Here is a 24582-nt window from a genome sequence, read left to right as displayed (position 1 = left end):
AAGAAAACACAAACGACAATTCTGACAAATAAAAAACTTGCTTTGATGTTCACAGCTACGCTCTCTTCCGTTTGGCGCAATTATTCCCGTTTGTACGTCTCGTTCACTGCGAGTCATCGCCGCCGGCTCACGCGCGTCCCCTGTGCGTATAGGGGTTCAGACGAGGGCCCGAATGCCCCGTAAGCGTCCCGAAAGGGAGCCGGGACCACCGCCATGCCGTCAGTCACAGACAGAACAGCGGAAGTCACGCTGTAGCTCCACCCATTTCGGGAGCTCACAAAGCGCATCATTCACCCACAGCCGTAAGTGTACAAACTTTGCTCGTTTGGTCCGGAAGCCTTCGCGGATTAACTTAGGGTCGTTTTCACTGACTCGTAGAACAATGCTGAAAATATTATTATTTTTTTTTTTTTAACGTTCAACTTGGACTGAACTAACTCACCGCCTTCCACATAAATGTGACAAACTTTGCCAACAGGCCAGCTTCACTGCCGCAAACGAACCCCCCTGTCCTCCGCCCGCAGTTGCGCAGTCACAGGTTCCTGCAGGGCAGGACTGTAGCTTTGGAGACACTGGTGGAATCTGGTCACATATACAGCGCATCGGCAAACATCACAGGCTGGCATTCACAGACGGTATTCCTTGTCTTGAGAGCATACAGAAGTAATAAAATAAAAAAAGACGATACAGATCCTTTATATTTTTTATTAATATTTTTAAATGTCACAATAGCTTAGATGTAGTGGCTAAAGACCATTGTTCCCATTAAAAGAAGCAAACACCCCAAAATAACTATTCCCACAAAAAAGCACACTATTCTTTATTAGTTTTTTTTTTCTAATAAGGAACACTACATTGGTTGTCATATTTTTTTTCTTTTTTTTTTTTACTTTTGCTTTAATCTCTTCCTAGAACAGATCTCCTAAAGTTGAGGTATAAAAGGAGTTAATACAGACTCTTCAGTCTGGAAGTGATGACGTCTATGTACAAGAGAGATGGAGGGAGGGAGAGAGGTAGAGAAAGACAGGAGGCAGGGACAGGGAATGGGTGAATGCAGAAAAGGGGGGGGGGGGACTAACAAAACCAAAAAATATAGAGGCGACAGGGATCTGCTTCATCTGATTTGGTGCTGTGGGTCAACAAACAACACTTCCTGGCTACAGGTGTTCGTTCAGGAAATTACAGCCAGAATCATTTTTACAGCTCAGTGGACATGGAACAACATGAACATTTAATGCAAAGCTCCCCCCCCACCAAAACCAAAAAAAAAAAAAAAAAGAAAGAAAAAAAAAACCTTTATGACGACACTTTGCCAAGGTGACGAACACATATTATGTGCACAGGAGAATGTTAAACTGTGGAAAAAGTTCTGTTGATCTTTGGAAGAGAGAGTGTGTGTGTGTGTGTGTGTGTGGGGGGGGGGGGGTGGGTAAAATACACTCGCGGGTTCTCAAAAAACAAACATTGTAAAGAAAAATGCAAACTGAGGGGCCTAAATCGCACTGTTCTGAGAGAAAAAATTTGGATGTAACTATTGAGCAACATCATTCACAAACCCCAATAACTGATGACACAAATATCATGTTCTAAAAGCATGTAGGTCAAAAAGCAGGTCATGACCAGTGGCCCAATAAGAGTACACTCTGCATAAACAGGTCATGACCAGTGACCCAATGGGTGTATACACAGCATCAATAGGTCATGATCAGCGGTCCAATTGGGGGTACAGACAGCACCAACAGGTCATGATCAGCTGTCCAATGAGAGTGTACACAGCACCAATAGGTCATGACCAGTGGTCCAATGGGAGCCCTCACAGCACCAAAATCAAACTACCAGTCCCATAACCACCACACATCAGGAGAAACAATCAAAAAAGAAATGTGCCACAATAAAAAATAAAAAGGCATTAAAAAAAAACAAAAAAAAAAACATACATTGCTCCTGTTTAAAGAGCCCAATAAAGGCAAAAATAAATTTGCTAAAATGATTTTTTTAAAACCCAATACAAAAAAGCAATGAAACATTCCACAATTTGTACAGTGATATCCACACAAGTGGCATAGAAAAAAAAAGAAATAAAAGAAATTAGTTTGGTGCAGTAAAAGCATCACTACGACAGTATATTGTGTACTTAAAAAAACGAAGGACAAGGTTACCATGGTTAAGTAGGTTTTTTGTTTTTGTTTCCTATGCCACATTTGCTCATCAGTGGTACATTGTATAGACCAATAACTTACACTCCGATGTGATTTAGTCCATTGAGCTACAGTGATATGTATACCTCCCCCCTTATCAACACTGTAAAACTGCTAAGTCTTCACCTGCAGACACAGCCAGGATGAAGTCTGAAGCAGCTGACTTGCGCTGAAGACAGCTGCTATAGAGGTGAGCCATTATATGCAGTTTAACTGTTGGTTTTTTTTTTTGGTCAAATTCAAATTCAAATTCAAGAAAAGCCCTTACTGTGAGATTTCTGTTAAATGGATTTGGAGGGACCGGACAGCATTTGTTTACTGCTGAAGTTTTTATAAAGCTCCTAAGGCCTGTCGAGCGGAGTAAGATCTTAACAGCGAGGGACAGCACGGCCGTACTGGACACGTGTGCTGCCTCCTTGTGATCAGGCCCAGCTGTTCAGAAGCATGGGTCCAGGAAACACGCTAAGGTAATCCCATTAAGGTAACTGAACCCCCCCACCAAAAAAATATATTGACCAGAAGGAAAAAAAGAAAAAGAAAAAGAAAAAAACATTGACCTAAACAAGTCAGGAAGATAACGTACAATACACACTAACCAACATAAACCATTCCACAGATTTTCTTTCTCCCCTACCCCAAAACAGAGAGAGTCCGACATCAAAACCAGCGTTTATGGAGTATGAGTTACATGAACAGCAGAAGTATTTTTGGCTTTAACATCACAGAGAGCAGTGGGTTGTTACCGCCTCTGGATCATGGGTAGTAAGGGATCCGGACCCAGCAGAGGATTCGACTCGCTGAACTCGAATACCGCCCTCTGGTGGCGGGGGGGTGCATGTAAGGAACGGGTATAAAAATGTGGAGCAGCACAAGCCTCCATGATCTGCTGAGTGACGTGGTTTACAGGTGCATCACGAATGTGTTCATTTTTGGTCATTGTCTTTTTTTTTTTTTTTTTTTTCCTCTTTGTAGGTTTTTTTGTCTATTGCAAAATAAGAAAGAAAAAAACTGAAAGAAAATGAACACGATCACTATAACACATCATAGGCCTACATGCAAGGAAGACAGTCACATTTTTTTCTGCTTTGTCTATCATCTTTACCTAACGCTTCCTTTCGAAACATACCGCAGTTAATGTTATTTCAAACTAGGTTTTATTTGGTGGCTGGTGCATTCTTTGTGAAACAGCATTAGAAAAAAGCTACTATCGACTTAAAAAAAAAAAAAAAAAAAAAAGAAAAAGCAATGTTATTAAAAGGCTTAAAAAACAACTCGCAGCTTCCCAAAACTATTCATCAAGAAGCCAAACGAACATTCCCCGCCCCGCCCTTCCTCATGTTCCGCACAAAACAGCCACACCCTCAACAGCCACACCCTCACGTTGCCCTGCATGTACACTGCTGCCTGATCCTGCATTGCTTTGAGGAACTGCAGGAGGTACGCGCGTGTGTGTGTGTGTGTATGTATGTACACACACACACACACACACACACACACACACACACACACACACACACGTGTGTATATATCAGTGCGTGTGCGTGAGCGTGACTATGAACGTGCGAGCACCCGTGGGTGTCACGGTAACAGTATTGGAGCGATGGTAATGTACTGGCACGGGGGCAGAAGCAACAGTAAATCAGCTAATAGTCGCAGAACTGGGACGGGTGAAGTAACAGTATGGGATAAAAAGTAACAGCAATGGCACAGCGGAGAAAAGACGCCTGGGGTTCTGCTCGTCAGACTGGTTTAAGTTCAAGAGTATGCAGCACTTTGGTACAAGTGGGAGGGGCAAAGCTCCCTATGAGATGGAAGCGTCTCCATGGAAACAGCAAGGGTTTGCCGTTACACACGCGCGTGTGCACACATACTCCCTTGCGCACACGCGCATACATGCACGCGCGCGCACACACACACACACACACAAAACAACTCTCCCTGCAAACATTCACCACAGCAATTAATACAGCCTTAAAATGTTAACACAATTTGTGGAAGTGAGACGTGTGTGTAGTCTAACGGGTGCGGACACACACCGTTTGAGTGTGTCCACAAGAGTCTGTTTGCCCCAGAGGTCTCTAGGTAGATGAGCAGCTCGTTCTCGACTCGGGGTCGTCACCCCCCCCCCCTCCCCTCTGCTGTCACCCACTTCTCCAACACTTCCTCCTTTGAGGCCAGGGATAACCGCAGTACTGTCCAATCACAGTCCAGCTCATATGTTCTTGAGAGGTGGGGACATATCAAGGTCCAGTGAGAGACAGCCGAGGGAAGAGCTGGAGTCGGGGTGGTCTTAAGCAGAAGGGAAAGGGAACTGGAAGCTTTCAGAGGAAAGGGGAGGAGTCAGTGGCCATTGGTCAGCGGCCATGCCACGGAGAGAGGGGATAGGCCGAGAGGAACGAGGAAGAGTGAGCGGTGCCCGTCTCAGGGGAGTTAAGAGGACCCAACAGGAGTCTGCGGTCGATGCCACATCAAAAAGGGAAGGAGAGAGGTCAGCGGAAAGGGGAGGAGTCAGTGGTGGTTGGCGCCTTGTCACAGGAAAGGGGAGGGGTTAGTGGAGCAGTGGTGGGCGGAGCCTTCTCGCATTTGGAGGTGGCTGAGTGGATGCTGCCGGGGGGCTCCTGCGGGAGTCGTGATGGAAGGATTGGTGCTGTCCTAGACGGGGGGGGGGGGGGGGGGGGGGGCAGAAAGACAAGAGGAAGGAAGAGAGGGAGAGGGAACATATATTAGCTTTTTTATCTATTAACAGTGTGCCATTTTTTGTTTAATAATAAATCCACACACAAGGATCGCGGCTCCCTAAGAGTCAAATGTCAAACTGATAGGGCGTTCGGATCCTACAAGGCCGCGACAGCGCAAGCACCAAGCATCGCATACTCACGTCTAGGCGCTCGGGGGGGGTACGGAACTCATCCTGACAGCCCCTCATAGCCGGCCGTCAGGCGTGTAGCACGGAGCAGGGTATCCACCTAGGCAGGCGCAATGGAATGCATTTAGCAGGGGCCACTCCTCATCATCACAAAACAAATGCCACAATGAGCACACGTAAACATCACTCTACGTGGATGAGTAAACATTTACAATTTTGACGAGTTTGTGTGTGTGCGCGCGTGTGCGCATGTGCGCGCGAGAGAGAGAGAGAGAGAGAGAGAGAGAGAGAGAGAGAGAGATGGAGGACAGAGTGACTGACTGAGCGAGTGTGAGGGGTATGCATGTACGCGTGCGTGGCGGTACCTGAGTTGGGCGTCGCCGGAGAGTTCGCCTGGCTGGCCTGAGCCGACACGCTGGCTGCGTCCACGGCGGTCTTGACGGCGTAGAGGTTGGCTTCTTCCTGGAACTTGCCGATGTTCTTCTTGTACCGAATCCTCTTGTTTCCAAACCAGTTAGAAACCTGGCGAGCAGAAGTTAAACCGAGCTCAAAGACGTGGAGAGGACTGAGCCAGACAGACCAATGGGGGAGGCCCTGCCGACCATACCAGGAAATGGATTCTGTTTATCCCAGCATGCTTTGCAAAAACAGAATTACAGGCATGCCTAAAAACGGACAGGTTCAAAATGAGCCATTTGGCTAGGTAGCCGACTAGCTAGTAAAAGGAACTACTAGCAAGCTCAATTCATTTTATTAGCATTGTAGTTAGCTAGCCAGTAAGCAAGGTAGTAACCCATGAGTATCAAGCCATTAGTTTGCTATCTAGTTTGTTTTATTAAGCTAGGTTGCTGACCAGCCAACTCACCAGCTTGCTAACACACTATGAAAACTACATTTACCACCTAACTAGAGAAAGTCAATTAGTTCACTGACGAGTTATTCTGCCAATTTGCAAGTTTTATCTACACTTCCAACCTCATTTATTAACTTGCGCGTATTTCGAAATGTAATTAACATTTCTGCTAACAGGCAGGCAAATACATTTGACAAAATGTCTGCTTGCGCTTCTCCCTGTCAGCCGCACGTAACACAGCCTGCAAGTACAGCACTGTTAGAGTCATCTGTTAGCCTGCTAATTTAAGACATTCCTTACAAAAATACATGCACTTTGTCACAAGATGGATAGGCCCTTTGCTCGCTGAAAACACGATGGCGTGTTATTAATGCCTGCTGTATGTTCCATATAAAACTTTTTATTTTTTTTTTACATGGGGAAGAATAAAAGAAAGAAAGTCAAAACTGCTTTTTGCTGTGGTCACCTTCCATCTCTAAATGACATGTTTAGGCTCGAGGTTTTAAGCCATCACTGACATCACTAAATAATCAAGACTCTCTGGAGCGAAGCAGCAGCAGACCGTGTCGGATCACGTTCGAACCCGGACCCCTTTACCTGAGAGACTGTGATGGCGCACTTCTTGGCCAGTTCCTCCTTGGCCTCCTCGCTGGGGTAGGGGTTCGATAGGTGGGAGTAGAAGTACTCGTTCAGCACCTCGGTGGCCTGCTTGTTGAAGTTGCGTCGCTTGCGCCTGTGACACACGGGAGATCGGACCCTCAGGAGACAGCTGGTGCACTCGTACCCCGGCCCCGATGCTAGCTTGCATACGCGTGCACGAGCACCACGCAGCAACACGCCTCATACATAAATACATCACACTCACACGCACACGCACACGCACACACACACACACGAGCACCACGCACCAACACGCCTCGTACATAAATACATCACACTCGCACGCACACACACACACACACACACACACGAGCACCACGCACCAACACGCCTCGTACATAAATACATCACACGCGCACGCACACACACACACACACACCACGCACACACACCACGCACCAACACGCCTCGTACATAAATACATCACACTCACACACGCACACAGGAACCTCTGTCTGTGCTTATGCGCACAGACACACACACGCGCACACACACACACACACACACAGGAACCTATGTCTGTGCTTATGCGCGCGCACACACACACACACACACACACACACACACACACACACACACACACACACCTGGCGTCGAGGAAGCGGGAGCGCAGGATCATGACGGCCTCGCAGGTGCTCTGCTTGAGCTGCATCTGGATGGTGCTGAACTTGCGGTGGATGATGCCCACCATGCGCTCGATCTCCTTGGGCGAGATGGGCCGGGTTCGAGACTGCTCCCTCAGCAGGTTCATCACGTGGTTAGTGAACTCGCTGCACGCCTGGGAGAAAGAGCGGCGAGGGGTTCAATTCCGCTTCATAAAACCCAAAAATGCCTGTTCTTTTTTCTTTTTTTTGGGAATGGAGTATTATTTTGGTGCTGGTCCTATTTTGTGGTAGAGCCCAGTTCTGACAGTACTCCTCCAGCAGTTCCAGGATTGGCTGAAGACCCACCAGTGGGAGTAAGAACTAGGTTTTCGTGTTTAGGGAAATAGGACTTGATTACAGACTGAAAGCAGGACTGGTAGGGCTGACTTAGTCATCATTATAGATCACTTGGGACTCTTTGAAGGAAGAGGTGTTAATCAGACAATCTAATAATCTCCCTACAATAATAAAACAACCTCCCGATTTGCTACGCAATCCAGAATTTCCGGGACATACCCTACCCAGATCATCAATGTAAATGAGCATCGAGCTCTGTTTACCCACCCATAAAGAAAGCAATTTATTCATTTTGGTGAAAATATTTATTTTGGTGTGAGTATAAGGAAAATGTGATTCATCGTTGTTGACTACTTAGCTTAAACTAATGAGCCTATCAACTAATACTAAAAATATTGTGCTAGTCCAGGACCTTAAAAACCTTGCATTACACGTCAACAAGGCTACATGTCTTCATACCCAGGATGCTATCTGCAGAAATGCCTTGCTCTCCATCTTCATAACCCCCACCCCACCCCACCCTGCCCCGCCCCCCCGCGTCGAGCCTCACCTGCTCGTATTTCTCCAGCTCAGAGTGGTAGATCTGGCGAATCTGGGCCAGTTTGGCCCGGTAGTCCGAGTGCTCGATGCTGCCGTCGTTCGGCGAGCCGCCCGCCGCCGCCGCTGCAGCCGCCGCCGCCGCCGAGCCGCCGCCCTTCTCCGGCCCGGACACGCCCTCGGCCAGCAGCATGTTGTCCAGGCGCATGATCTGGGGGTCGGGGGGGTCCTCCTCCTGTATCCCCCGGATACTGAGCACTGTGAGAAGGGGGGGGGGGTGGGACTGTTAAACTCAGTGGGACTAACTCAGTCACACACAACCAAATCGCTGGGTTTTTACACTGCCGTCGGCTGAAACTTCTGTGCTCAATCTGGACCAGCGAGAAAATAAACCAAACTGAACGCCAACCAAACTCATCCTGGGTCCTACGGCCCTGCAGTTCGCCCACACAGCCAGCAGAGGGCAGCAGAGCCTGCGCACAGTGAGCAGCTGCCCGGCCAGCCAGCCAGCCAGCCAGCCAGCCAGCCTGCCTGCCTGCTCCATGAGGCATGGTGCTGGTAATGGGAGAGCATGTTCTGTCACTGTGAGCTTCACAGGGCATAAGTACAGCTTTCAGCACCATCACTCCAGCACTGTATTAAAGGAGACCTCCGTCAGCTCTCCGCCTGCCTCTCATCCCTCTCCCTCTCCCTCTCCCTCTCCGCCTCGCAGGCTCGTCTCCTCGCCACGCTCCCTCTCTCGCTCTCTCCCTCTCTCACGCACACTCGCCTCCCTCCATACTGCTGTCTCTGAAACACACACACACACACACACTCACACACACACACACACACACACACTCATCTTACCTGGCCAACAACACACAACAGTCTCTCGCTTGTCTCCACAAGTGCACACGTGCGCGCGCACGCATGCACACACACACGCGCACGCATGCACGCACACACGCGCACGCATGCACGCACACCCCTACTTTGTATTTTTCAATCACATATGCCAGTAGCGTTCTCTCCATGCCCCACTCTTTCTTCCCCCCCCATTCCCTCCCTCCCTCCCTCCCTCTCTCTCCTGTCCTACTTTTTCAGACTTCTCCAAACTTCCTCCCTCCTGTGGACACAGGTTTTTTTTCTCTCTCACATTCCTTCGCTCTCTCTCAGCTCAGGAATGCAAGACTCTGCCAGCTGAACTCTTGACCCCCCAAGTCTCCCTCCCTTTTCTTTCTCTCCGTCCACCTCCCCATGTTATAATCTTTCCTTAATTGCGGTGTATTAGGGAACAGTTCTCCAAGTGGAGAGGCTGGTTCTGTCCAAGCACCCATTCCCTGTCCAAACAGACCAGAGGGGATTTTCTTCATTATTACATTACTAAATATGAACGGCTAAACGGATTAAGAGAAAATGATGAGTCATGAGACAATAAAAGGAAGAGAATGAAAGGACTGATTGACAGGACAGAGGGGCTGATGACACTTGTAGTTCAGAATGGGGGGAGCTGATGGTACTTGTAGTTCAGAAAGCTGGAGCTTCTATTGAAACAAAATTCCATAAATGTAAATTGTGTTTAAATTTAATTTAAGTGATGTTTAACGGCCATAAACGACTGGAAAACACTAAACAGCTGGCTGTGTGGTTCTGCTAACTCAAAACTACACAGAAGTATTTGTGAGTGTGAGAGTATGCACACAGGGTGCAAGCATTCAAATTCACCCACTGCATCCACACACTCGCACGCACGAATGCTCACATGTGCGCGCACGCGCACACACACACACACTCACGCTCGCTCACACACGCTCTCTCTCACTCACACACACACACACACATTACATTACATTACATTAGAGGCATTTAGCAGACGCTCTTATCCAGAGCGACTTACACAACTTTTTACATAGCATTTTACATTGTATCCATTTATACAGCTGGATATATACTGAAGCAATGCAGGTTAAGTACCTTGCTCAAGGGTACAATGGCAGTGTCCTTACCCGGGAATCGAACCTGCAACCTTTCGGTTACAAGCCCAGTTCCTTACCCACTGTGCTACACTCCACACACACACACACACACACACACACACGCCTGCTTCCCATTAAAGAGCACTACGCAGACCTCCTGCAGCAGCTAAAACACCCTCATTTTCTCACATTAGGAATTTCGGCGAAATTCACTCCCATCTTATCAAACAGACAACCAGCTCAATTTCAGTCTGCATATCTCAACCTACCCAAGGAATGGGTCCCCTTTCTCTGACCCCAAACCCACTCACTTCACCCCCACCCCCACATCTCTCTCTTTCTCTTCTCATTTTCTCCCTCTCCTTCTTTCATTCTCACTCTCACATTCTCATTCTGCCTCTCTAACAGTCTCTTTCTTTTTCTTTTTTCTTTCTCTCATTCTCTCTCCCCCTCTCATTTTCCCTCTCATTCTTTCTCTCTCTCTCCCTCTCTCTCTCTCATTCTCTCTCTCCATTTCAGTTGACTTGCAGTGAGCTGCAATCCCTCATGCTGTCAGTCTCTCTCTCAGTAGACAGACAGGATTAGCATTTTAATTACATCAGCTCCCATGGGGAGTCACAGAAAGAGGGGGGAGGGGCGGGGGAGGGAGAGAGGGAGAGGAGGAGAGAGATGGCAAGGGAGAGAATAGTGACAGAAGGACAGATAAAAGCAGAGGGAGAGAGGGATGAGGGAAGATGGAAAGAAGCAGAGAGAACGGGCGGGCGGGAGAAAGGAAGGCTCGGAAGACGGGAAGGGAAGGAGGCGGGACAGGGTGGGTGCGAACGGCGGACAGTAGAGACACTAGCAGCACGCATGGTGTGTGGAGAAATGCACACAGCACAGCCCAAGAGCACAGTCTGCATGAGCACAGCACAGGTGCACAGTCTGCATTAGCACAGCCCAAGCGCATAGTCCGCATGAGCACATCCCAAGCACAGTATGTATGAGCACAGCCCAAGCACACAGTCTGCATGAGCACATCCCAAGCGCACAGTCTGCATGAGCACAGCACAGGTGCACAGTCTGCATTAGCACAGCCCAAGTGCACAGTCTGCATGAGCACAGCCCAAGCACACAGTCCGCATGAGCACAGCCCAATCGCACAGTCTGCATGAGCACATCCCAAGCGCATAGTCCGCATGAGCACATCCCAAGCACAGTATGTATGAGCACAGCCCAAGCACAGTCTGCATGAGCACAGCAGAGGACCTCTAAAGTAAAAAAAAAAAAAAAAAAAAAAAAAAAAAATTTCAATTATATAATTATGCAACCAAGGTGCGCTACAAACCGTGTGTTCGAACAGAACATGCAAACAAAGTGAGTGTAGGCCTACTGAGCTCGGAAAAGAGCACATGGACACAGTACAAACGCACACAAACAGCGCGTATAAACAGCTCACATAAACAACACCAACAAGCTGTAAAAACAGCGCACACAAGCACCGGGTATGAGTGCGCCCGTTTCAATCCAAAGGACCTTGGCCAAGCACCGAGCCCAATGCCATTATTCAATGCAATTTTCAGGAAAAACCCGCAATAAAGATTCGATCTACAGCTGCATTACAGATTACAGACAAAAGCATCTCGTTTAATCATCAAAACCATAAAAGAAGACTGCTAATCTTTACTACGGTTATAAGCGTGAATGCACAGAATCAGTCTGTGCTCAAACTGTTAGACTGAAGACTGGGGACAAGGGGTCAAGGAATTTCTCTGACTTTCTCTCTCACTCACTCACACACACACACACACAGTGTTAGTCACTGTGTTTCACATGATCCTGTCACTGAGCCACACACATGCACACACACACTCTCTCTCTCACACACACACACACACAATGTTAAAGTCACTGTGGTAGATGATCCAGTCATTGAACTACACACACACACACACACATACGCACACACAGACACGCACGCAGTGATAAAGTCACAGTGTTTTAGATGATCCAGGCACTGAGCTACACACACACACACAAACACAGACACACACACACACAGACACACACACAGTGTTAAAGTCACTGTGGTAGATTATCCAGTCACTGAGCCACACAGACACACACACGCACACAGTGTTAAAGTCACTGTGGTAGATGATCCAGTCATTGAACTACACACACACACACACATACGCACACACAGACACACACACACACGCCCACAGTGTTAAAGTCACTGTGGTAGATGATCCAGTCATTGAACTACACACACACACACATACGCACACACAGACACACACACACACGCACACAGTGTTAAAGTCACTGTGGTTTAGATTATCTAGTCACTGAGTGCCACAAACACACACAGACACACACACACGCACACAGTGTTAAAGTCACTGTGGTTTAGATTATCCAGTCACTGAGTGCCACAAACACACACAGAGACACAGACACGCACGAACGCACGCACGCACACACACACTCTCTCTCACACACACACACACACACACACACACACACAGTGGTAAAGTCACAGTGTTTCAGGTGATCCAGGCACTGAGCACTGTGTAAGGGCCCAGCGCAAGCCTTGGCTGTGTGCTAGAATCCTACGGGGCCAGACGCCTCCAGCTTCAAGCAGCTCCAAATACCACAACTTGTTTTGGCAGGACTGGAAAAAAGACCACGAAATGATGCAGGGAAATGATCAGTTTCACGGAGGGAGGGACTGGCTGGGTGGTATGTGGCAGAAGGACATCCCAGTGCATTGTCTCCCGAAACCAGGAGAACCCTGCTATTAGGGTCAGCAGTGTCATTACCATTTTACTGCCATTTAATTAAGTGATTACACCACTTTCCACCTGGACCATTACCATCATCATCATCATCCACAATAGCCGCTTTTCCACCGCCTGGTACCGGCTCAACTCGACTCGACTTTTTCGGTTTTCCATCGGGCAAAAGTTGTGGATAGTACCCGGTGCCTGGTACTTTTTTTGGTATCACCTCTGTCGAGGTTCCAAGCGAGCTGAGGCGATACCATAAGGTGACGTGAAAACACTGCAGATCACTGATTGGTCAGAGCAACGCGTTTCATGCGGCGTCGCTAATGACGACCAGCTACTTTGACGGGGGGGTACTACCTGCAGTGGCAAACGAAGTCCCTGGTACCAAAAGCGAGTAGAGTCGAGTACAGTCGAGTTGAGCCGGTACCATGCGGTGGAAAAGCGGCTAATATAACACACAGCACTAGCCCACCACCAATGAAGTGGATTTGAATGACAGTGAACTGGCGGGGGGGGGGGGGCACAGGGTGGAGAGAAAAAGAAACAAGAAACAGAGGGATAGAGAAGGGGACGAGGAAGATACAAATGTAGTCACCCAGAATAAAGAATGGCAAATTTAAATTTATAGAGGGAACCAAATTTACATGGTGGTGGGGGGGGGGGGGGGGGGTGTACTGCGGTAAATGAGGGTTCTGGTGCTGTAACCCGTGCCGGACTCCGCGGGTCTGGCCTCCCCAGCACCTCAGCCGGAGCGCGCTCAGTGCCGCTCGCTGTCATCTCCCTCGTTCGCTCGTTATAAATGGGAGCAGCTCCTCAGAACTATGGCTTAATTGCCACCTAATTTGCATAACTGTGCAAATTAATGACCTCTCAAATGAGCGTTCATTTTTCACAGGGTCTTTAGGAGCTCCTTAAGAGGCACCGTTAATTAGAGCAAGAGGGAGGGAATGAGGGAGGGAGGGAGGGAGGGAGGGAGCGAGTGAATAAGGATGGAGAAAGAAGACTCCCCGCGTACAGAAAGCTTGGGAGTACACGTTACTGTATCCGCACACTTCCTCACGCACGCACACACACACACACACAGCGCCAGCATTTTATAGCCAGTCATAAAACACTGAAGAAAGACAGACAGGCAAAAGAAAAAGGCCAGGAATGAGGGCTTTGTTTCTCTATCACAGACCCCATAATGCAACTGCCACCCCGTGTGTGTGTGTGTGTGTGTGCGTGTGTGCACGCATGGGTGTGTGTGTGTGTGTGTGTGTGTGTGTGTGTGTGTGCGTGTGTGTGTGAGTGTGCGAGTGTGTGAGTGTGTGTGCGTGTGTGCGTGTGTGCGTGCGTGCGTGCGTATCCGTGCACGCTCGCATCTTTGCGTGAGCGATGCAGATTATTTCAGATTAACTGTTAACTTGCAGCATTAGCATGTTTATCCTGAACTCGGCTGAGCACAGACAAACCCAGCGCTCGCTCGCTTTCTTCCCTTCCTCACTCTGTGCAGCTGCAACGCAACTCAAGAGGGATCAAACACATTCCAAGGTGCTCTTAACTCTTTCCTACATACTGAGGGTGTAGAGCGGCACAGTGGTGGGTTAGCAGGGGGTGAGTGGGGCTCTGTAGAGTGGCACAGTGGTGGGTTAGCAGGGGGTGAGTGGGGCTCTGTAGAGTGGCACAGTGGTGGGTTAGCAGGGGGTGAGTGGGGCTCTGTAGAGTGGCACAGTGGTGGGTTAGCAGGGGGTGAGTGGGGCTCTGTAGAGTGGCACAGTGGTGGGTTAGCAGGGGGTGAGTGGGGCTCTGTAGAGTGGCACAGTGGTGGGTTAGCAGGGGGTGAGTGGGGCTCTGGTGTAGGGCAGTGTAGTGGTGGGTTAGTAGGGGGTGAGTGTGCGTGTGTGCACGCATGGGTGTGTGTGCACGTACGTGTGTATCCATGCACGCTCACATCTTTGCGTGAGCGATGCACACACAAACGACGACTGAAGACCCACCTCTTCAGGCTGCACCTCTCCCCATCCCTCCCTTCCCCCCCCTGTAAATGACTAAACTTAGGGTTGTAACTAGGCAGCTGTTTAATAGGTGACTTAGTTGATGCGCCAGTCTTAATGACTACTTGTATTTTTATTTATTTTTATTTTTCCATAGATTGCGTTGTTGCCGTTCTCGTTGTTAGTGTTAATCAGTTTAACCATCAGGGTCCAAGTTGAACTATGCGGTTGTTCCCTGTACTTGGACCGGTACTTCTCTCTAGGGGTTTCGTCATACTTGTTCCTGGTTATGGTTATACACTTTGTTGTACGTCGCTCTGGATAAGAGCGTCTGCCAAATGTCTGTAATGTAATGTAATGTAATGTAATGAGTGTGACTCTGGTGTAGAGTGGCACAGTAGTGGGTTAGTAGGGGGTGAGTGGGGCTCTGGTGTAGGGCAGTGTAGTGGTGGGTTAGTAGGGGGAGAGTGTGACTCTGGTGTAGGGCAGTGTAGTGGTGGGTTAGTAGGGGGAGAGTGTGACTCTGGTGTAGAGCGGTACAGTAGTGGGTTAGTAGGGGGAGAGTGTGACTCTGGTGTAGAGCGGTACAGTAGTGGGTTAGTAGGGAGTGAGTGTGACTCTGGTGTAGGGCAGTGTAGTGGTGGGTTAGTAGGGGGAGAGTGTGACTCTGGTGTAGGGCAGTGTAGTGGTGGGTTAGTAGGGGGAGAGTGTGACTCTGGTGTAGGGCAGTGTAGTGGTGGGTTAGTAGGGGGAGAGTGTGACTCTGGTGTAGAGCGGTACAGTAGTGGGTTAGTAGGGAGTGAGTGTGACTCTGGTGTAGGGCAGTGTAGTGGTGGGTTAGTAAGGGGTGAGTGGGGCTCTGGTGTAGAGCGGTACAGTAGTGGGTTAGTAGGGGGTGAGTGTGACTCTGGTGTAGGGCAGTGTAGTGGTGGGTTAGTAAGGGGTGAGTGTGACTCTGGTGTAGAGCGGTACAGGAGTGGGTTAGTAGGGGGAGAGTGTGACTCTGGTGTAGAGCAGTGTAGTGGTGGGTTAGTAGGGGGAGAGTGTGACTCTGGTGTAGAGCGGTACAGGAGTGGGTTAGTAGGGGGTGAGTGTGACTCTGGTGTAGGGCAGTGTAGTGGTGGGTTAGTAGGGGGAGAGTGTGACTCTGGTGTAGGGCAGTGTAGTGGTGGGTTAGTAGGGGGAGAGTGTAACTCTGGTGTAGACCGGTACAGTAGTGGGTTAGCAGGGGGAGAGTGTGACTGGTGTAGAGCGGTACAGTAGTGGGTTAGTAGGGGGTGAGTGTGACTGGTGTAGAGCGGTACAGTAGTGGGTTAGTAGGGGGTGAGTGTGACTCTGGTGTAGAGCGGTACAGGAGTGGGTTAGTAGGGGGTGAGTGTGACTCTGGTGTAGGGCAGTGTAGTGGTGGGTTAGTAGGGGGTGAGTGTGACTCTGGTGTAGAGCGGTACAGTAGTGGGTTAGTAGGGGGAGAGTGTGACTCTGGTGTAGGGCAGTGTAGTGGTGGGTTAGTAGGGGGAGAGTGTAACTCTGGTGTAGAGCGGTACAGTAGTGGGTTAGCAGGGGGAGAGTGTGACTGGTGTAGAGCGGTACAGTAGTGGGTTAGCAGGGGGTGAGTGTGACTCTGGTGTAGGGTAGTGTAGTGGTGGGTTAGTAGGGGGAGAGTGTGACTCTGGTGTAGGGCAGTGTAGTGGTGGGTTAGTAGGGGGAGAGTGTGACTCTGGTGTAGAGCAGAACAGTGGTGGGCTGGAAGATCCCATTAGTTTTAATGAATGTATAATTGGACTGGATCAGAAGCAAAGCTCTCAGACACAATGGCATTCCAGCTAACCCTACATTTACATACTGCTAATTAAAGAGACAGAGCTAACATAACGACCTGGCCCGGAGAGGGGGAGGGCATCAATTAAACTATTTTATATCAAATGACATGGCAGTTTTACCCAAGGAAAAATGCTGCTGTGTAATTTGAAGTGAAATAGTTTAAGGGCACAGTACACACTCACACAAAGGTACCAACACACACCTCCCAACAAACACACAAAGACACAACCTACACAGGTGTGGACAACGATAAACACGGCCTTATACAGTGTGACTGCATGTGTGAATGAGTGTGTGTGTGAGTGAGTGTGTGAGTGTGTACGTGTGAGTGCATGTGTGAGTGTGTGTGAGTACATGTGTGTGAGTGTGTGTGAGTGCATGTGTGAGTGAGTACATGTGTGTGAGTGTGTGTGAGTGCATGTGTGTGTGAGTGCATGTGTGAGTGTGTGTGTGTGTGAGTACATGTGTGTGAGTGTGTGTGAGTGCATGTGTGAGTGAGTGCATGTGTGTGTGTGAGTACATGTGTGTGAGTGTGTGTGAGTGCATGTGTGAGTGAGTGCATGTGTGAATGAGTGTGTGTGTGAGTGTGTGTGTGTGTGTGTGAGTGCATGTGTGAGTGAGTGTTGTGCGAGTACATGTGTGAGTGAGTGTGTGTGTGAGTGAGTGTGTGTGAGTGAGAGTGCATGTGTGAGTGAGTGTGTGTGTGAGTGAGTGTGTGTGAGTGAGTGTGTGTGTGAGTGCATGTGTGAGTGAGTGTGTGTGAGTGAGAGTGCATGTGTGAGTGAGTGTGTGCGCAAGTGCATGTGTGAGTGAGTGTGTGCGTGTGTGCGAGTGCATGTGTGAGTGAGTGCATGTGTGAATGAGTGTGAGTGTGTGTGTGTGAGTGCATGTGTGTGTGAGTGTGTGTGAGTGAGAGTGCATGTGTGTGAGTGAGTGAGTGCATGTGTGTGTGTGAGTGAGAGTGCATGTGCGAGGGTCAGACTCTGCCCGTGTTTATCGATGCGTGCGTGCGTGCGTGCGGGAGACAGGCAGCTGGATGAGCTTCCCTCCCAGGCGGCGCTCTCAGGCTGCCCACGCCGAGCCGAGCCGGGCCGGAGCAGGGGTGACGGCAGAGAGGTGTCCCCAAGTCAGGGAGATTGTGTTTGGGGGGAGGGGAGGGGGAGGCCATCAGAGCCTGGGGTCCGCGCGATAGCAGCTGTCTGCCAATCCGGCACGGGGAGTGGACAGAGAATAATTACAGCTGCACCCCCCACCTCATCAATCAAGGACCGGCTCCCTCCCTCCCTCCCTCCCTCCCTCCCTCCCTCCCTCCCTCCCTCCTTTTCTCTCCGTCTGCCTGCCTCCCTATTTCTCCCTTCCTCTCTCTCTCTCTCGCCGTTGGGCTGCACAGCTGATAAAACGCACACGGAGAGAAGCGCGTGCCGGCGCGGAGCGTGCGCGTGTGTGTGTTCCAGAATGACGCCGTCGACCGTCCGAGCGACTGGCGTGTGCGTGAACGACAAGCGGGAGCGCTACCACAGCCTCGGCTCAGCGACGCCACGGAAACATTCATCCGCTTCGCTGGCCGCCGCGTTCTGTCTTAGGACCGGTTGTGAGGATCTGTGCGTGTGTGTGTGTGTGTGTGTCTGTGTGTGAGTGTGAGTGTAAAGCTTTATCAAACAGCCCAGCGTGCAACATTTATGTAACCGAGGTAACACACAACACATGTACAAGTACACAGATTATAAACTCTGCAAACAAGGATACGGCTTCAGTGCAGTGTGTGCGCGAGTGCGTGTGTGATCACTTATCAGCAGAAGCACGAGGCGATCAGGGACCCTTCATCTCGAGTAAAACCTCATCGTCGAAAATCTCGGCATCTTAATTCCATGCCGTCACACTCGCTCATGCTCTTCATAGCCCCGCCCCTTTGCCAAAGCCCCGCCCTTATCCTGGCCCCACCCCCTTTCACTGTAGCCCCGCCCTCTCTCCACAGCCCCGCCTCCTCGCTGCCGCTCAGATCCCGAGGTCTGAGTTTCCGAAGACGAGAGAGGCCCCCGCTGGAGGTCGCGAGCGATTAATAAGATTTTATGTGCGTCTGAAATGGCGCTCCTCAAAAATTAATAACAGTTAAAAGGCTGTAATCAGACTGGTGATTAGGCTGAAGACTGCTATGGGTGTAAAGGGCCAGCCAGGCAGACCAGGGGAAAGAGGGAGGGTGGGAGGCAGACATTGAGTGAAAGAGGACAAGGCAGAGAGAGAGGGATGTAAGAGAGCGAATGGGCTGGGTTCTTTTTTTTTTATAACTTTGGTGAAATTATTTTTCTAACCTCATTTCCTTGGAAGTGACAGCATTGAAGGTCATGTTGAAAGTGAGGATGGAATGGCATTTGGGCTGAACATTTCCTTCACAATGAAAACAATCCAGACCCCCCCCCCCCCTGCTATTACCATATCAAAGCACAGAGCAAGGCTTCGCTTTCAACAAGCACAGAGGGGGACGGGGGCGGGGGGGGCGGGGGTGGCGGAGGGGGGGGGGTTGGGAGGAAACGAACGAGTGAGGACAGAGAGAGAGAAAGAGAGGAAAAAGGGAGGAGAGAGTGTTATAAAGAGTAAGCAGCAAGGCTGGGGACTACATTTTCAAGCCTTCTACTTTCTTTGCAACTGTGTGTGTGTGTGTTTGTGAAAGTCAGAGAGAGTACTGTGCAAGGGTTTTCTTTGTACATGTGTGTATCACTAAATGGGAAACTATAAACAGCTTCTCACAAGAGAGCACTTTTAATACATAACAAACAAATAAAACTACATAGGAACTGCAGTTTTGGCAAGGAATTTTATATTTTACAAAGCTCAGCCGATTACAGCATGTCCAGTATTTAAGAAATAAACAGCTTTTTGGGATCACTTTGCCTGTCCCACAAATGGTTTTCAAAACATCGAAAGCAACTTAATGGAGCAGGAGAAACACATTTCCCCTCCCTCGTCATCGCTCTCAGGGTGCGTGCGCACGTCAAACTGACTGACACTAGGTAAATAAGACAGCATGTTTCCCAGGCAATAGCAAAAACACCTCCCCCTCCCCAAAGCTTTTCATTTCTTCTCCACCAATCCTGTGCGGGCAAGATTGGGTGATTGACAGATCGCCATGACAGCCAGCAGAGCATCGCTATCACACCAAATTTCATCATCAGCGAGGAAGGAGGGAAAAAAAAAAACAGCAAAAGACTGAAAGAGTTGAGAATGGTGGTCCAGTGATGACTAAGAATTGGGGGGGGGGGGGGGGGGGGGATGAGATCATTTTGAAGGGGCTAAAAAATTCCAGGCACCAGGAGACACTGTACAATAATCGACCCAAACGACCGCGGCCGGCACGTCTTTCATTTGCCCACACAGACGGCTGCACAGACGCAGAACAGAATTTGAGCACGTGGGACTGGCTCACCTGTCTTCTCCTTTATCTCACACAGCACACTGAAGAGGGCCGGCTTCATCCGGTGGCAGTTCAGGGCATGCTTCCTGTCCGAGACAGCGGGGAAGACCAAGGAGGGAGGGAGGGAGAGAGGGAGAGGTAGAGAGAGAGAGAGAAGGAGACAGCGATTTATTTCCCAAACTCAAGTTTTCCTGCGATGATGAATTCATGAGCCACGGCTGTTGTGTGCAAGCAGATCTGGAACGTCTCTTGCACCACTACAGGCTGCACAGGCCACGCACTAAACGCTCCAGTACAATGTGAAAATCGAAAGTCAAGACATATTCAGCTAAAAAAATATCTAACCAACTTCTTAACTGAAGCAAAACTGCCAAATTTATGCTGATATGCTTTCATTTGGGGGGACTTATGCTGGTAGCTAATATAACTGATATGATTTCTAAACTGACAACAAAAAATAAAATAAAATAAAAAAAATATAGAATACAGTAAAAAAATAAGCCATTGATGTAGCACAGACAAAATTGTTGGCCAGTGTACTGGAACATGACCACACATTTCATTAGCCATAATATATTTTCAAAAGGAAACTCAAGGACCACTGTCTGCAGCTTATTTGAGTCAATGTTGTTGATTCTGCTATTTTTAATACTTAGCTTAAAGTGTAATTTCTTTGTGTTTATAACCGCCCCCCTCCCCTCGCTCCCTCCCTCCTCCAGAATGGTATGCAACCTCCCACCCCCAATCCCATTAATAGAAACTCGATTTGCGGACAGCTGCACTGGCGCACGCATTATCAGAGAATTGATTGCATGCTCCACACAATGAAAAGGATGAACACCAAGGACAGAACGCGATGGGAATGGGGTTGGGGGACGGTAACAGGCGCGAATTAATCGCTGGAACCAGGTGGCCCCTGCGTTTTGGCGGAACGTTACAAGCCAATGACACTGGCCCCGATTCCGTATCCGCACCTCTATTTGTTTGCTTCAATCTTTAACTTTTCCATTTTTGTTTAGCTCGTGATCGCAGTGCCCACGTGGCACAACAAGGCGCATATGCTTTTTACTATGTTAAACAGACCTGGTTACGGGCTAAACGCACTGCGGTGCATATAGCATCACATTTGTATGAAAACGGCATTCATTTGATTTGATACGTGCGTATGTGTAGTGGACCACAACGCGTTCATCTGGCCAAGCAGTTTTGTAGTTAACATCTTGGCCGGGGACAATGCGATTTCCATTTCAAAGCTTCCCCCGCTGTGATGACCTTTCTGATTACTTATGCTAATGAGAAGATATCAGTGTAATCAACGCCATTTGCGCTGAGAAAGACCTATTTGATGAAGGCCAAATGGCTGATGGCTAGATCGAGGTGGTCTACCCGTTATTTTAGTTACCTCTCGGTTAATTCTGAAAAAAGTAAAAACCACAACTTATAGGAGCCGGTCCACGTCAGGTAACTGATATTAGTCACATGTCTAATGGTGGTAAACAGCTTATGAAACTAACTTAAACAGCTCATCGAGAAACTGTTAATAAGCTTTGCTTTGTCAATGAACACGTATTTAGACATTGCGATATCACTGACAGGCGATTAAGGCAGACTCCAAAGACTTTTAAAAACGACAACCTCCCCCTCACAACAGGAGGCCATGAGCGCCCATCCAGAACAATAAAATCATAGCTCAAACTTAGCTATTCTACTCGTCTCTCATCCATCAGAAATTCTCTGAATACGCCGGCGCTCAGCCCGGCTGTGTCACTGGGAAACTCCAAAACTTGTATAGACTTGATAACGCGTCCGCAGAGGGCCATTCCAGTAATGAGCTTTAAACGAAATAAAAAAAAAACGAAGCTTGACCGAGCTTGAAGACGTTGAAGTCATCCAGTAACTACACTGCTAGAACGCAGTCTTTAAAAGTTGGCGACTCCTATGAACCACGTGTGTGTGTGTGTGTGTGTGTGTGTGTGTGTGTGTGTGTGCATGTTCAGTTGGAGCAACACAAAGGAATTCATAATTGACGCTATATAAATATTGTGACATTGCAATACGTTTGTTTCAAGAAATGCATTTCAGTCGGCAAAATGCAGATAAACCCAGTTCAAGACAAATTTGTTCAGAAATTAGAAGCCGACCATGTCCTACTAAGAACAACTACATGACACATTTAGTAATTTACAGTGATTTGACATTTGGTGAAGCAAGCAAAAGTCGACCTACACGTTTAAATAATGTGCGCTGCTAGGTTTCAAATGACAAGCTAACCAGATTTTTTAAAAAGCCACTTACTGTCTAGCTAGTTGCCAACGTCTATCGCAGATATGTAGCTAGTTAACTTGGCTATATCAAAGTGGAACAAGTCTCAGTTACAATCTAGGCGCCAACTCGCCCCCACGCAGCCCAAAATATACTGGCGAGCCATTTAATTCTTTCACTTAAGACGGCCAGCGAACCAGCCAAATACTTGGTTATCAAACATGACAACACATGCCGGTTCATAACGACCGTGCACATTCATATACACACAGCGAAAAACAACATTAAATCACGGTATAGTGTTCCATCGTCCAGGACCCTGCTAGCTAGTTAGTAACAATCGAGATATACACTAGTATCTGGTTCATCTATTAAATGTATCGCCTCCCTCTCTCTACGTTCGCTGGCGCCGTGTGTATTTTACCTGGCCTGCGCTTCGTCGAGGCTTTCGTCCGTAATAGCCATGATCTGTTGAAGAATGTCCCCAATGTCTTGCTGCGGCTGACCGAGGGACTGCTGCTTCCGAACGGAGTCTGGGTCGCCCAGGTCGGGTGGCTGTAATCCCGCGAGTCCGGTAAGACCCGTCAGTATACGGGTCTGATCATCCATAGTTTCAGAAAAATTTCGCCGTCGTCTTTGCACAGAACCCGAGCAAAAACAATTGTAGAAAAGAAAAGTCTATACAAGCACACCACGGCCCTCCCTTAGATAGCTAAAAAAAACACGAGCTAGCTACTTATATGACTCTAAAGCCAAGGGAACAAAATAAAGGAGCAAAAATGACAGGTGTGCGAAGGATATGGAAATTTTCTTCAGGTATATTTTAAATTAAAGGAACAGTATTGTAGCTAGTTATTGCATACCGCCACCACAGCCAGGAAAGAAAAGGGCTACAAATACAAACTAGCGCGCTAACACACTAGTCTCTCAATGCAAAGCCGTAAATGCTTTTCTTGCAGAGCAAAGGAAAAAATTCATACAGAACAAAAAAGGTAGCAACATACAAGGTATCCAATGCCAATTACATTCGGCATCCCACACGCGGTAGTTCAGTGTTTCGTCAAAACAATTTAACGTTATTGTTTTCGAAAACTGCGAAGTAGCTTCTACGAGACCGTGACCAGTGCATCGTTCGTGAAACCACCAGCCAGCTACCTAAAAGCTAATTAAAATAGTAGGCTACGCTAGCTATCTTAACTTATCTAGCCAGCCGACCGCACACAGACCAATATTGTTGGGGAATAGATATCAGAACAATAATATATTTACCTGTTAAACGCACATGTAGCCAGTTAACGAACCGTTATCTCAAGAGTTTTATGAATAAACTAGCGAACAAACAGGGGAAATTAATTCGAAAGTAACATTAGCTGGCCCGCAGCACTACAATAGCTATATTGGCTAGTATGATAGCTTGCTAAATAGGAGTCTGGAAAGGGAAATGACGTTTAGCTAATGTTAGCCAACTGTTAAAACGCACAAAGACTGAAATTAAATTAGATAACTTGGTTTAGCTACCTTTTTGCACCAACGCAGTCGGAGAAAAGTCTTTTTAGCCGTAGTAATGTAACATTAGCTCGTTAGCTAGCCGTCTTGTTAGCAACAACAACGACAACAATCAGCCAACTATTTTAAAAAGGCAGTTCCTCAGCAGGAACCCCAGCGTGCCGTTGGCTTCTGCACTCTCCTCCATGAACAAAACTACATGCACATAGCTAGATTAGCTAGCTAAGTACAATATAGACCAAAAAATATATAAAAAAAACTATCCGCTGTTGGAAAAGAATGGCTGATTATGCTCCGTCCAACCAGTCTGCCACAACCAATTCGCCCTTTCTCTTTAGCCAGCTAGTGGTGTCGTAGCAGCAGCTTGATCTCCTTTTTTCTTTCTTTCTCGTCCCTCTCCTGCCCGTTCTCCCACTCCCAACGCACCACGGCAGTCTCGCGCACTCAAGTCTGTGTGCTCGCCGCTACGTCATCCACCAAGGGAAAGATGCGATTCCATTCTCGGACGGTAGGGTGAACGGAGATCTGTATCCCCGTAGTCCCAATTTTTCAGAAAAAAATGGTCAATTGATTCTTCTAAAATAGTTTCTTTTAAAATATTGTTTCCAACAATGCATACACTTTTTTTCCATGTTAATGCACGCCCAGGTCCCGCTTAATATATGTATTATTCACATTGGTGACTTGCTGGTGAGTCACAATTGCAGGTTCATGATTAGCTGAACCAAATATGCTGGACCAAAATAAAAATTAACGTAAAGAGGAATTCTGGCCTCGTTTCATAATCAAATTGTGCAATACTTCACCGAATGCATACTTGATTT

The 24582-nt window shown here is 48.2% G+C and overlaps 1 protein-coding gene across 1 annotated transcript; it reads right to left on the bottom strand.

The window, feature by feature from the left end:
• Positions 1-691: 691 nt before the first annotated feature.
• Positions 692-24176, bottom strand: pbx4 (pre-B-cell leukemia transcription factor 4). Its single transcript, XM_035397611.1, has 8 exons — positions 22677-24176; positions 20003-20076; positions 8069-8313; positions 7165-7355; positions 6515-6650; positions 5430-5586; positions 5077-5164; positions 692-4850 (listed from the first exon to the last, which is right to left on the bottom strand). Exons 1-7 carry the CDS (start codon positions 22859-22861, stop codon positions 5121-5123), a joined length of 1032 nt encoding a protein of 343 aa, XP_035253502.1. The 5' UTR covers positions 22862-24176; the 3' UTR covers positions 692-4850; positions 5077-5120.
• Between the last annotated feature and the right edge of the window lie 406 nt (positions 24177-24582).

The sequence above is a fragment of the Anguilla anguilla genome, chromosome 17 (assembly GCF_013347855.1).
Source record: "Anguilla anguilla isolate fAngAng1 chromosome 17, fAngAng1.pri, whole genome shotgun sequence".
Lineage (NCBI taxonomy): Eukaryota > Metazoa > Chordata > Actinopteri > Anguilliformes > Anguillidae > Anguilla > Anguilla anguilla.
The sequence above is the reverse complement of the archived record's forward strand: the minus strand, read 5'-3'. Positions and strand labels throughout refer to the sequence as shown.

Bases quoted from the DNA above. Each gene is read 5' to 3' on its own strand.
- pbx4 (XM_035397611.1), bottom strand. From the start codon at position 22,861: ATGGATGATCAGACCCGTATACTGACGGGTCTTACCGGACTCGCGGGA. The intron at 6,651-7,164 runs GTGTGTGTGTGT...CGTGTGTCACAG, and splicing joins TCCCGCTTCCTCGACGCCAG to GCGCAAGCGACGCAACTTCA. The intron at 5,165-5,429 runs GTACCGCCACGC...GCGCCTGCCTAG, and splicing joins TCCGGCGACGCCCAACTCAG to GTGGATACCCTGCTCCGTGC.